The sequence below is a fragment of the Phalangium opilio genome, unplaced genomic scaffold, assembly GCF_054372755.1.
Source record: "Phalangium opilio isolate 3A_F unplaced genomic scaffold, DU_Popi_V2 ptg000031l_1, whole genome shotgun sequence".
NCBI lineage: Eukaryota > Metazoa > Arthropoda > Arachnida > Opiliones > Phalangiidae > Phalangium > Phalangium opilio.
In genome coordinates this window covers 13,145,892-13,158,559 of record NW_028324158.1, presented here as the reverse complement: position 1 = coordinate 13,158,559, position 12,668 = coordinate 13,145,892, and the positions used below count along the sequence as shown (strand labels likewise).

Sequence of the window (12,668 nt, the reverse complement as noted above, 5' to 3'; positions counted from 1 at the left end):
TCTATCATAGCGGGAACTATTTTTTAGATAAGACAAACCCACGTGCAAATACCACGTGGAAAAATTTGGCGCGCGAGATTTAAAGAGATTGCGTAATACGAGAGCCCGAAGGCACGTGGGCGCACATCAATTAAGCCTCGTGATAACGCGCGTTTATTTCACCAGGGGTTGCGACCTGAAGCCAATATTGCTCCCGCCCCATTACTGAGTGGTCATTAGTCGATGGTCAATGACCAAATTCAAGTCACGTCAATGGGCGTTTTAAAAAAACCATTGTGGTTTAACAAAAACATTAAGGTCAATCGGGTCATCAGGTACTTGACCAGTGTCCTGGGTTAAGGAGGAGGGTAACGATTTTCTTAAACCGGACACAAGAAACTTCCGGCACACGCTAGATATTTCCGATGGAAGTATTTTACAAGTACTTAATTTGTATCGAAAACAAATGAAAAATCTGAAACTATGACCCTAAAATTTAGGCTTTTATGAAGCAAATCGATGATGGAAAGTGAATGTATCTCGCGTTTATATTTTATTCTGATTATTGAGAGGACATTTGTGTGTGTGTGTGTATGTACTTGTAGAGAGAGTTAGTTCCGGCGAAGAATTCGGGCGGAGTTTAAGTAGGGGACATTCGTGTTCCGCCTGGAAGGAACCAAGGGGGGACATAATAAAAGGGGAAGTTAAAAAACTTCTGGTCGGAAACATGCGTGGGTGTTATAGCCATTAAAGGGATAGTATAAAAACTGGGTTTTCGTTACCAATACTTGAATAGAATGTTCTGTATTAATTAATAGGATCCCGAGATACTGGAAATTTGTTTGTTATTTTGTTATTAAATTTTAAGAATTTTCAGGAAGTACTTCTGATATTATTAATTAAACAAACTTTGGTGTCACTTTCCCTTGAAATCTCCCTAGACTCCCATACTCTAGCGAGTCCATCTCATAATGAACCCTCAACACAACCTAGATTGTTCTAAACACTCCTCGTAATATCTTTGCCGGAGACAATACAAGTACTCATTGCATACTGGAATTGGGATTGATACAACGATATGAGCTTGGATATATTACACAGAGAGAGAAGGGGGGAGAAAGGGGACGGGAACATTGGGTAACTTGACACCGCACCACTACGACTCTGAGCAGAAAGGCACCAAACCCAACGCTGCGGATTGTCATTCCGTTTTTCGGAACCAAACCGCTAACAACTCCTGAAATTAACCAACCGACTTGCGAGTAAAGATGCGGGTTTAAGTTTGAAAAGACTTTTGAAACCATTGTTTCTCTCTCGAGTATATCTATTTAAGTTTCATCCTTACTTAATTTAATCGAAATTAAACTAAACGAAAACGAAAAAAACAACTTCATTGACGAGTCAGTCGTTATCATGAGTAACCCAGCGAGTAACTTGGCGGAACGGGCGCAGAGTGGAAGACCCATCAGCGTCTTAAGCGGACGCGGGAGTCAAATGGGTAGGAGAACACCAACAGCTTGGACCACCGCTGATGAGAATGTCCCTGATGGTAGCGTCAGGGATTTGGAAGCTTTCGAAAGGGACGATGTCCAGTTTGCGACAAACGCCCAATCTGATGTCGTACCCGAACCAGAAAGATCTGGATGTTGGCACTCTTTCACCAGAGGAATTCGGGGTAAATATGTCTTTATTACTTAAGGCTACCCAAACCATAATAGGTTGGTTATACCCTTCAAAAATTGCTTGGGGTGGTTTTTTAAAAAGTCTGACGCATTGTTGTATGTACCTACACCTAAATTTGTATGGCACAAATACCCTGGAGGTTAGGAAACCTTATTGTAGAGTAATTGGTGGTATTTGTAATGATCGCAGGGCTCTGGTCAACACGTCAAATGAAAAAAGGAATCGAGGACAGAGAATGGATAGTCAGGACAACACTGAGGGAACTTCTAGTTTACTCCGTGTTCCTGACCATCCTGTGCGTTCGTAAGTATTTGCGACAACAAAGAATCCCGTAATTAAACTATGTCCTATCATACTTCCATTAATGGACTTCTTCGATTAATCTCTCAAATAAGAGAAATTAATTTAATGAAGAAGATATTTCGGGATATCTAAAAGTTCAGCTTAGCGTGTCCAAGCGTGACCACTCCGTTGGTCAGACTACTGGAGCGTGAAAACTGCGCAAACGGTAGTCCTTGGCATTATTTTTGGTCAGCGATTAACTTGGGTGTGGTCAGTTTTATCCCCAATAAATCTGACCATGGTCAAGTAAATTAGCTATATATAGAAAATGTAACAATGTACTGATTAGAGTTTCGGTCACGCTTGTTGACCACAAGTATAATTAGCTAATGGAGTTCGAAATCTGTGCCAAATATGAAAGTTTAATTAGCCTTAAGTACGTCACGTATTTAAATACTTTTACCAATTTTGTGATGCAATTGGTTTTAATGGATTCCCATTCCATATTTAAAAAAGATATAAATTATAGTTTATGAGTGACTTGATGAAATGTTCTTTCGAACTTTAATTAATAAACTTAATGCAATTAGTAACGTTTGGAATGGCAAGTCCAAACATGTACTATCAAACGAAAGTGCTGAGCGAACTCTTCCTCGATTCAACCTTTCCGAACGGCGCATCCGTCAAAACATCGACGCAAATGAACGATTTCTGGGGGGTACGTGACACTTTACTCTTGACCCGTGACCTCTATTAACCTATACGTATCGTGCCTACCAGTTCGCCCAATCAGCCATGGTGGACGGGCTATACTGGGAACACTGGTACAACAGCAACGTAACTACCCCGGACGACAGGAACATTCTATTCGAGAACCGACTTCTGGGCTCGCCCAGGTTGAGACAACTTAGGGTCCTGAATGATTCTTGCAAAGTACACGAGGATTTCAAACGCGCCATCGCCCAGTGTTACAATCACTATTCCCCTCATATTGAAGACCCGAGTCCATTTGGACTCATGAATGGCTCCGCGTAAGATTGAAACAAGTATCAACGTAAGGAGAACTAACTCTAAGACTGGTAACTTCAACCCTAGATGGTTTTACCACACCGAAAAGCAGATGAACGGCTCGAACCATTGGGGTTTATTAGCCAGTTACAGCGGAGCCGGGTCCTTTATGGACCTGGGAATCACGAAAGCGGTTGCCAAAGAAAGAGTGAAAGAATTATACGACAATTTATGGGTGTCCAGAGCTACCAGGGCCGTCTTCCTCGACTTTACCACTTACAACGCGAACTTAAATCTATTTTGCATCGTCAAGTACGCTTAATTAAGCAAAACAATTTGATATTTATAACAAAATTACCTTTTTTGGATATTTCAGAATTTTGTTCGAGTTTCCAGCAACGGGCGGCATGTTAACCTCTTGGACATTCCGTACCGTTAAACTAATTCGTTACGTCACCACCATGGACTTCTTCGTCATGGGTTGCGAGGGGCTATTCGTTTTGTTCATTATTTATTACTGCATTGAAGAAGCAATTGAGGTATCTCGGGAGTGTCCCTCTAGTGCAATCTAGGTAAAACGAAGTTAATTCATTATTTTAATCCAGATTAGAAACAACAAATGTTCCTACTTTAAATCCGTCTGGAATATCTTGGATCTGACAGTTATTTTCGTAAGGATTGATAGAGTTATTTTAGGCTGACGCACCTTTGACCTTTGATGATCTATTTTTAGATTTCTTTGATCTGCATATGTTTTAGCGTTTATCGAACCATGATGGTCGATAGCTTACTTCGGGGTTTACTGGAAAATCCGGACATTTTCGCTGATTTTGAGTTTTTAGGTTTTTGGCAAACGCAATTTAATAACATGGTTGCAATTGCCGTTTTCTTCGCTTGGGTTAAGATTTTCAAATATATTAGTTTCAACAAAACTATGACGCAACTCTCCTCAACATTATCCAGGGTAAAGCGATTACTTCAGTCGCTTTAAACATTAACTAAGTACTTAAATTACCTTTCAGTGTTCCAAAGACGTGGCTGGTTTCGCCGTTATGTTCTTCATTGTGTTCTTCGCCTTTGCCCAACTGGGCTACTTGCTCTTCGGGACCCAAATAAACGATTACCGATCATTTACTCGCACTATGTAAGAATGGTACTCAAAAAATACCTGCTCGAGAACTGTCCTAATCGCGTGCAATTACACCCGACAGTTTCACGCTGTTACGACTGATCTTGGGTGACTTCAGTTTCACTGATTTGGAAGCGGCCAACAGAGTTTTGGGACCTTTGTATTTCCTTAGTTTTGTGTTCTTCGTATTTTTCGTTTTGATGGTAAGTAATGGCAGGTCTGAAATTAGTATTCTTTAATTGGTTAGCACGATTACATTGGGGGCTGTTTCAAATCGTAGAACATGTTCTTGGCAATTATCAACGACACTTACGCCGAGGTCAAAGAAGAGATTGCCAACCAAAAGAATGAGTTCGAAATTGGCGATTATTTCAAGAAGGTATTGATTGAATAAATTAATTTCCGGTATGACTTAATGATGGTCATTCGTTTCATTCATTTTTAGGGATACAATAACATTCTGACGAAACTGGGCAAAAGAGACCATCTCAAGAACATGGAAAACGCCTTGAAGATGGCTGATTCCGATGGTGATAAGAAACTAACTTACGACGAAGTCAGAAAGAAGCTGAAGGAGTAAGTAAAACTGTCAACATACTCAGAATGCCACGAGTTTTTTAAATCTACTTTAAATTAAATTTCAGGCAAAACTTTTCGGACATGGAAATCGACATGGTCTTCGCCAAGTACGACTTGGACGGCAATTTGGAACTGGATGAAAATGAAATGCAACAAATGTTCTCCGATTTGGAAGGCGAACGCAATAAACTGGACTGGGAAATAAAGAAAGAAGGAACTGGACAGTTCGACAGACCCGATTCGGCCGCCGAAGAACATCATAGCGGACCCGGAGTGTCCCTTGACGATTTCAACGTGTAAGTAACGGCATTAAAACGTAAAGGATATGTAATTGCGTTTAAGTAATTATCCTTTAACAGCTTATCAAGACGCGTGGATCGTATGGAACATTCCATCGGGAGTATCGTCTCCAAGATTGACGCCGTCCTGGTCAAGATGGAAGCCATGGAAAGGGCCAAAACTAAACGCCGCGATAACATGAATAAGATTTTGGATAGCGTCAACCAGGTAAAGTACTCAATATCCCTAGATCTATAAGACTTATAATCTGACCGTTTGACCTTTGTAACAGAACAATGGCCTAGATGACAGGGGGAAACGTCAAGAAATGGAGAAGAGGGTCAGAGAGGAGTTGCAAAGATGGGATTCGGAGGCATCTCTTAATTCACCCCAAGCTCTAATGGTAAGATAACCTTTTGACCTTCAACGATTAAATCTAAATAAACCCCTTTTCAGAAACTCCCTCACAGTGGAACATAAACTAAACCTAATTCATTTGTTGAACATTAATTCAATTTGGTGCTAGACTTAAATAGATTAAAGACAAAACCCTTACAGTAGCTAATTGTAGAATAAATGTACAAAATTAAACCGGTAGCTTAAAAATAAGGGTTCAAATATAGATATTTTTCTCTTGTTAAATCTCAAATATAAACTATAGTTATAACTAAAACGTGATATTATGTGGCGAATACTTAAAGAAATATGTAATACGTGCACTTGGAGATATTCTCCGTTGCAAGCTAAGAAGGGACCAAACCGTACGTCACTGTGTTGTTTTAAACTAGGTCCTTAGTAATTTATTATTTTTATATTATATTATATTTTTGAGTTTGATTAAAGTATTAACTTTGGTCACGAGTTTGAAATATTTATATGCTAGTCAAAACAAAACAATAATACGAACTTGATTTTAAATTAATATTTTTTTGATTCAAAGTTTGCGTGAGAATTTTGCTATAATCAATCCTCTTTATTGTTTAAACAATATTTTGTGAATTTAAACGAATATCAAAAACTGGAATCTCGAGATTTAGATATCACGTAAATTAGTGTTGTATAAAAATAAATAAATAAATAAATTGCGAATCTCATAACTATCAATAAGAAAATTAAAAAAAAAACTAATTGTCATTATTTTCGACCCAAATATTTTTTAACATTAAAGATACTATTTAAAAAAAAATGTTATATTATTTTTTTCAAAAAAAAAACAATTTATTGTAATTTAAAAACAACCGATATTGTAAATGTAATCTCACCATAAATTTAAAGTTTTTTTTTCGAGATACGATGTAATTAGTGTGATTCAATTAAAAATAAAACTTAAAAAAATTAAATGGCCTTATCTTTCAAAGTTCAGTAAGTTATTTTTCTTAGGAATCTACAATCCGCTCAGATACTATAAAGGTATTTAATAATTTAGAGCAAAACCAAGGTACTTAAAGACTACACGATCTTAAAGTTATTTTTCTCGCTAACTGCAAGCCGCTTAAAGACTATAAAGGTATCTAATTTAGGGCAAATCAAGCTACTTAAAGACTACACGATCTTATTTTTTTTAGTGAAATCTAAGAGAATAAAATGATCTCAACGAAACTTTCTCGATAGCCCCAAATTAGCAGCCGCATCTTCACGCTTTGTTAATCGATGGTTAGCGTTACGTTACGTTTGACACAGAAATAATTTTTGGCGATTGTTTTTTATATCTCTTAACACCGAAAATTACTGTTCCGCTTAGGAGGAACGAATCAGTGGTTTATTCCCTCCAAACGGAACTTGGAATTGCGCGCGAGTAATATTTACATCCCCCTAAAATAATTTTTATTTTCTTTTTGTTTTGCGAAAATCTATATTTATCGAAAACTCAAACAAACAAAACATTAACGTTTAACAAATACTTAACCCTTTTGTTATGTTAAGCGTAGTAAACAAATTATTATTTAATAATATAACTTAAATATGGGACATTATTTCCATAAATATTTCTTTTTTTTTTAACTTAATTGAAAAAATAAATTTATTTTTTATTTTTTATTTTTTAATTTCAAAGTTTTAATTTTCTAATAAACTTGTTTTAACGTTGATATTTTAAAGTGTTTAGCCAAGCGTTTATGTATGCTAAAGCTAAAGTTAAACTAACTCGCAATCTAGGAAAGGATCTAAACGAGGCTTTTAAGCTTTTAAAAGTAAGTTCCAAATAAGATTGAAAGAATTACGTCGGGCCTTTCCATGATAAAACCTGTTCTTAATTTTTATACTTGACATGTTGTAAATTCTATAAACGATATCGGCTTGACTTTCAAGTTTAGATCTTTGTCGAGGATTAGACCTAAAAAATAAGATCTCTTCCTGGTACAAAATATTTTCGTTATTTATGGTATACGGATATCAAGTAATTTTCTAGCGCTTAAAACTATTAGTCTCAATTAAAAGTTTAACAACTTTAACCCATTCTAAATGATACGCTTGAATAGGTGTAATTTTAAGTGTTGATCGTAAAACACCTTAAAGAAAATCAAGCCGGGATTCAGGATAGAGTTACGTGAGAAACTTTGACGCAATCAGCTATTCCCACGAGTTCCCCAACAGAATTAATAATTCCCATGGACCCCCGACATTTATTTAATCCTATAGCACTAAATCCCTGGAACCCCCAACTTCAATTCAATCCCGCTGTCCTAAATCCCTGGGACCCCCAACCAACTTTTATACAATCCTGCAATCCAACCTACCTGGGACCCCCAACCAACTTTTAAATAATCTTGCAATCCAACCTACCTGGGACCCCCCAACCAACTTTTATACAATCGTGCAGTCCCACAACCCAGGGACTCCCAGCTTTAATACAACCCTATAGTCCAGGCTACAACCCTGAAACTCCTCAATTTTATTCAATGCTTAATTGGGACTCTATAAACTGTAAACACAAGTGAGTCGCACCCATGCTAATTAATGAAATTTGAGTCTATAAAAATAGACGTAGTAATGATATACAGAAGGGCTTAGACGTAAAGAGATTAAGGGCAAGGTTGTCATTGAAAATCCATTTTGTTTTAGACCAGGAGAGAAAAGGTCTTCGTAATAGCGGGGACATGCAAGGATGATTTAAAAGGACTGTGGTCACGGAAATATGACAGATACCCGCAGCACCGCTTCCTTCGTAAAGAACCACCACAATGTTTTTCATCTAAGAGGAAATTAAAGAGCACATATTCGGTTTTCTCTCGAAGAATATCAACCAATAAATCACCTTGAATGAAAAAGGCCCTACTAACCTTGATTTACGACAACTTAATTATTACAACAAAAAATATGTATTCTAATATTTTCTGAATAAATAGAATTACTGCAAACAAAATTGTTGTTATAAACAATCAAAAATTGTATCCAAAAGCAGTTGTTAACAAACAATCAAAATAGCTAACCCATTTTTGTTTTTAAAAATGTGTATAATTTTGACCTTCCTATAATAAAAACAGAAATAAATTATACCTGAATCTTCCAGAAGTTATCTAATAAAAATATTTAAAATTCAATAGCACCCAATTTTATATCAAATAAAGTAAATTATCGTAGTATCTTCAAGAGGTTATTATTTCAATACAATAAAATTAAACTAAAATTAACTTCAGGATACGAATTAAGTTTAATAATACAATATTTAAAATCAACCCATTTTATATAAAAAAAACCTCCAATCGTCCTAATTTCCCATATAAATTTATTATGAAGAATTACAAAATTAAATCGAATAATTCGTTGGATAGATCCGTTTTCTAACACTTTAAAAAAGTACAGTACTTGCCGGTTGAATAACCATTCAGAATGAGGCCCGTTACAAAATTTATTTAGGTATTCATACGCGGTCTACCTCATTAAAATTAATCAAGGGTGATTCTCCGTCCTTCAAAATCGAATCAATCTCATTCGGGGGAATCTTTTGAGTGACCACTGATGCGAGAAGCGAGAGAGCGCCCAAGGAGTTTTGTATAATTCTCGTTAATTCACGGTGGTTCCTCTTAAAGAGTCACGTGACCGCGACTACGGGTATAGGCGGAACTATAGGGCCTACAGGTAGGGATGGGGAAGTTAAAACTAATTCTAGTTTTCTATAGAAGGAAAAGATAAGTTTGTACTTAGGTAGAGAGGGAAGACGTTCCGAGATTCATTTCTCCGGAAGATTTCGGGACGACAAGTCGGATTTATTAATTTACATCTGAGGTATTTTAGGAACACTGTTGGATTAATATTTATCGTCAAAGAAATGCGAAAGTTTTGATTGGAAAAAAGGATTTAACTTCAATTGCGTGTGCTTTTTAAGGATTTCTTATACTTTTCACAAGACGTTTCGTTATGGTAAGTTATAGCCCAAATGGGATTTGTAAATCTTAAAGATTATATGTTCATTAGTTGTAATTATGATTCCCTTATTAGTTTCGGCAACCCTTGTTCATTTGCGGGGTGGCTTCCTTAGTGGCCATAATCTCAAGCCCTGGTCAAAGTCAACAACAACATCGTAGCGTCCATCCCAACCATAATTACTTCCCAAATGGCACCATGATGCCCCGAAGTGCCACCGTATATTCCCCTAAAATTAGTAGCAGCGATTGGGACGAACATTGGACGGCCGGTTCAACCCATCACCCAACCAGCGTCGACGAGAGAAAACAGCAACAATTATTCAAAGTAAATTTGACCCTACAACTATTTTGAGGGATCACCTCTTGACCTTTCTTCCTTCCATTCCCTAGGTGACGGAATGGAGCAGCAAGATGGAGGAAGAGCAGAATGGCCGTCCAGGACCAAAGTACACTGTCCCTCGCATAGCGCATAACCCTCCTCCGCCCCCTCAGTTACCTTTACCCCAAGCAGCTGCCTTAGCTAGTGAAGAAGTAGGACCAGATTCACCCGAACATAGCTACGAGGAGGAATCAAGTACGGCTGGTTCGTTTAAACCACCCAGATGCGCCGAATCAGGGCGGTACTACTGCAGTTACAAGGAGGACTACCCACAGTAAGTAAAACCAAGAATTCATACATCGAATAGGTATATTTGTGCCCCCATATCTCCCTAGTTAACATCTACGCGGGTTTTGTGGGCCGGGCTACAGACCTACACGTCATGCCTCACAACTCTGACGTCTTTCTAGACGCGATTTCATTAGTTGATATCAACGCGAGGTCACGCGCGCGCAAGGTGCAACGTTAGATTATTCGCGAGGTAAAGTTACCCATAAACCCGCCTAGATACGTTGAGAAAATGTCTACGTGATGCTTCCTAGTAGCTCTATGTATTACTGGCAAAAACAAATACCTAAATGGAACTATCGGTTCCTGAAGTCATTTTTACCGCGAGGAACCGATAGACAATTGCAAACAACAAGTCTCTCTCTCTCTCTCCTAATGACATGAGAGGTATTGATAAAATAGTCCAGGGCGGTGCTAGAGTTCGAACGTGATGGTCAGCTGATTCCGAAAAAAAGCTATTTCGAACCGCAAACTAGTTCTAGAGTATTTTTTCATTCTTTTTCTTGCAATTTATTTCTTATCAATGTTCTGACATTTTCAAAAATGAAGATCTATAGGTTCTTGAGAAAGTTTTAAGGTAATTTTCTCATTTCGGGGCCCGGGGGAAGGGGCGGGAAGTCAGTTATGAACGGACTCTAAAGGCAAAATCAATCAAGTCAAATCGTTTACGTGTATAGGGAATAGCGTGCCAAACCTTCCCCGCATGCAGATGATTAAGGAATGTAAAATATTTTATTTATAAAGCGGTTCTGTTTTTATATACCTCTATTGAATTTCGATAACAATACTCAGAAAAAAGTAGTAGCAGAAGAAAATATTTTCTTCTGGTAGTAGTAATAATAATAATAACAATAGGGTTAGGAAAAACGGTTTCCCAAACTAATCGATATATTTATATTTATAGAAAAATAATAATAAAAAAAATAACCAAAGAGTTATAAATAAACGGATTATAATCAGATTAAAAATAATTAATTCAGCGAATTCTATCAAAAAAGCGATTAAATATAATTTAATTATTTGATATATTATAGCATAAGATATGTTCCATAAGTTTGTCACTGGTAACTTAGAAACTGGAGCTTGTTATGAAGTGCATGAAGTAGGTCATAGATTCGAGATAAAGCGAGGGAGGCCTGGTTTTATAGCAGTCAAAGGCTTAGTACTTATACTAAATAGGGGGAGATGGACTGCAAAATTAATTAACCGAGTGTAGGACTTCAATTCTCGCTTCCGTCTTTTCTACTAGAACTAGCTCGAGCTGTAAATCTCTATCATTACTAAGCATAGGAAGTGTCATACTTGTGGAAGGAACATATCACTTATAAACTTATGATTATAGATATACTCAGTCAGCGGTTTATCCCAAAATTATATTTTCAACGCCGCTCAGAGACTATCTAACCCTCTTTTACCTTCTGACTTTGAAAGAACTAGAAGAAAAAACATCAAAAACGATGCATTTTCTAATTCTTTAATTAGGGCTGCTCCGAATAAATCAAAACCGTAACCCTAAATGCTTGCACGTCAAAAATCGTGTTTGGAATAATCGAAGCTTGTAACTCGCTGACTTTAAGCGTATAAGCGAGCGCGTTAACTGGGGCTTATCGACTGGCGAAAAGTACAATCTTCACGGTGTAAAAACAACATTATTATTAGATGTCACGGACTTAGGCCTAACCATATGCTAGCAACTACACGCTCAAATAGATACCAGGAAAAAATAAATTAAAATTTAGCCAAAATCTTGTGTCACTTTGCATCTACCAACGTGATTGGAATATTTAAATTTCTGTATTCTAAAGGTCAATTTGAACTTGAAAACCGTAGAATGTTCTATCTTATTCTCTTATATTTAAATAAATGTTTGATGTTAAAAATCAATTCTTTTCAGGGACGTCGTGACCCAAGTGACCAAGTACTTAAAATGGCCCCTGGAGAAGCTATTTCGCGACTTAAAAACGTCCAAACTACCCAAAATGGCGGAATCATCTCAAGGAACTTTGGTCTGCGATTCATTAACGAGGGTAATTAGGCCCGGTTGGGCTAAGAATACCAATGGAAAATGGCTCGTGGTAATCAATACGGAACAGTACCAACAATACGTCACAGAAATTGTTTGCAGGTAACGAAATGCAATTAGCCTTTAAGTACTATTCTTCGTTATTAATAAATCGATTTAAATCTTAAGGTACGACGGGGCATTTTGCAATTTCATTCCACCATGTTACCACGCCACTTGTCAACAGCGGTACAACACCCAATTTTTATTGGTAGTTGACCCCATCAACCCGTACAAAGGTCCATTTATGTCGCAGTTCATCTTTCCATCTTGTTGCGTATGTCATATTCCCAACACGGTTAAAGTTTAAACTTCAAAGAAGAAACAAAAAGGCTTCATCATCACCACCACCGAATTTTTAAAAATTTAAACTATTTATAATAATAAATAAATAAATAAATATTATTTAAATGAAAAAACTAATAAAATCGTTGCGAACGGCTAGGGTACTATTTAAGTCTTTTTAATATGCACACCTACAATATTGTTTTCTGAAAACGACAGATGTTAAAGCGTGGGAATTTTTCTCCCCATCGTGGGAAATTGTACTTAAGTCTTTAGGCACTGGAAGATACGTCAAATACATCTTGCCATACATAAATTATCGAATATCAATTCTCGCAGACCGCGAATAAT

General features: G+C 37.0%; 2 protein-coding genes across 2 annotated transcripts; both read left to right on the top strand.

Annotated features, from left to right (window-relative positions):
• The first annotated feature begins 160 nt into the window (after nucleotides 1-160).
• Nucleotides 161-6,279, top strand: LOC149690734 (polycystin-2-like protein 1). Its single transcript, XM_089870345.1, has 16 exons — nucleotides 161-1,654; nucleotides 1,852-1,965; nucleotides 2,535-2,662; nucleotides 2,725-2,975; nucleotides 3,040-3,264; nucleotides 3,329-3,491; nucleotides 3,558-3,623; nucleotides 3,686-3,916; nucleotides 3,975-4,096; nucleotides 4,164-4,284; nucleotides 4,362-4,460; nucleotides 4,527-4,657; nucleotides 4,726-4,956; nucleotides 5,020-5,167; nucleotides 5,232-5,342; nucleotides 5,396-6,279. Exons 1-16 carry the CDS (start codon nucleotides 1,393-1,395, stop codon nucleotides 5,417-5,419), a joined length of 2,427 nt encoding a protein of 808 aa, XP_089726471.1. The 5' UTR covers nucleotides 161-1,392; the 3' UTR covers nucleotides 5,420-6,279.
• A 2,779-nt stretch (nucleotides 6,280-9,058) lies between these two features.
• On the top strand, nucleotides 9,059-12,377 carry LOC149690733 (uncharacterized). Its single transcript, XM_089870835.1, has 5 exons — nucleotides 9,059-9,298; nucleotides 9,377-9,628; nucleotides 9,694-9,956; nucleotides 11,865-12,095; nucleotides 12,162-12,377. Exons 1-5 carry the CDS (start codon nucleotides 9,296-9,298, stop codon nucleotides 12,340-12,342), a joined length of 930 nt encoding a protein of 309 aa, XP_089726961.1. The 5' UTR covers nucleotides 9,059-9,295; the 3' UTR covers nucleotides 12,343-12,377.
• The last annotated feature ends 291 nt before the right edge of the window (nucleotides 12,378-12,668 follow it).

Excerpts from the sequence above, each read along its gene's own strand:
- LOC149690734 (XM_089870345.1), top strand. The coding sequence starts at position 1,393 with ATGAGTAACCCAGCGAGTAACTTGGCGGAACGGGCGCAGAGTGGAAGA. Across the intron at positions 3,492-3,557 it reads GCATTGAAGAAGCAATTGAG|ATTAGAAACAACAAATGTTC; the intron begins GTATCTCGGGAG and ends ATTTTAATCCAG. Across the intron at positions 3,624-3,685 it reads TGGATCTGACAGTTATTTTC|ATTTCTTTGATCTGCATATG; the intron begins GTAAGGATTGAT and ends ATCTATTTTTAG.
- LOC149690733 (XM_089870835.1), top strand. Across the intron at positions 9,629-9,693 it reads AACAGCAACAATTATTCAAA|GTGACGGAATGGAGCAGCAA; the intron begins GTAAATTTGACC and ends TCCATTCCCTAG. Across the intron at positions 12,096-12,161 it reads GTCACAGAAATTGTTTGCAG|GTACGACGGGGCATTTTGCA; the intron begins GTAACGAAATGC and ends TTAAATCTTAAG.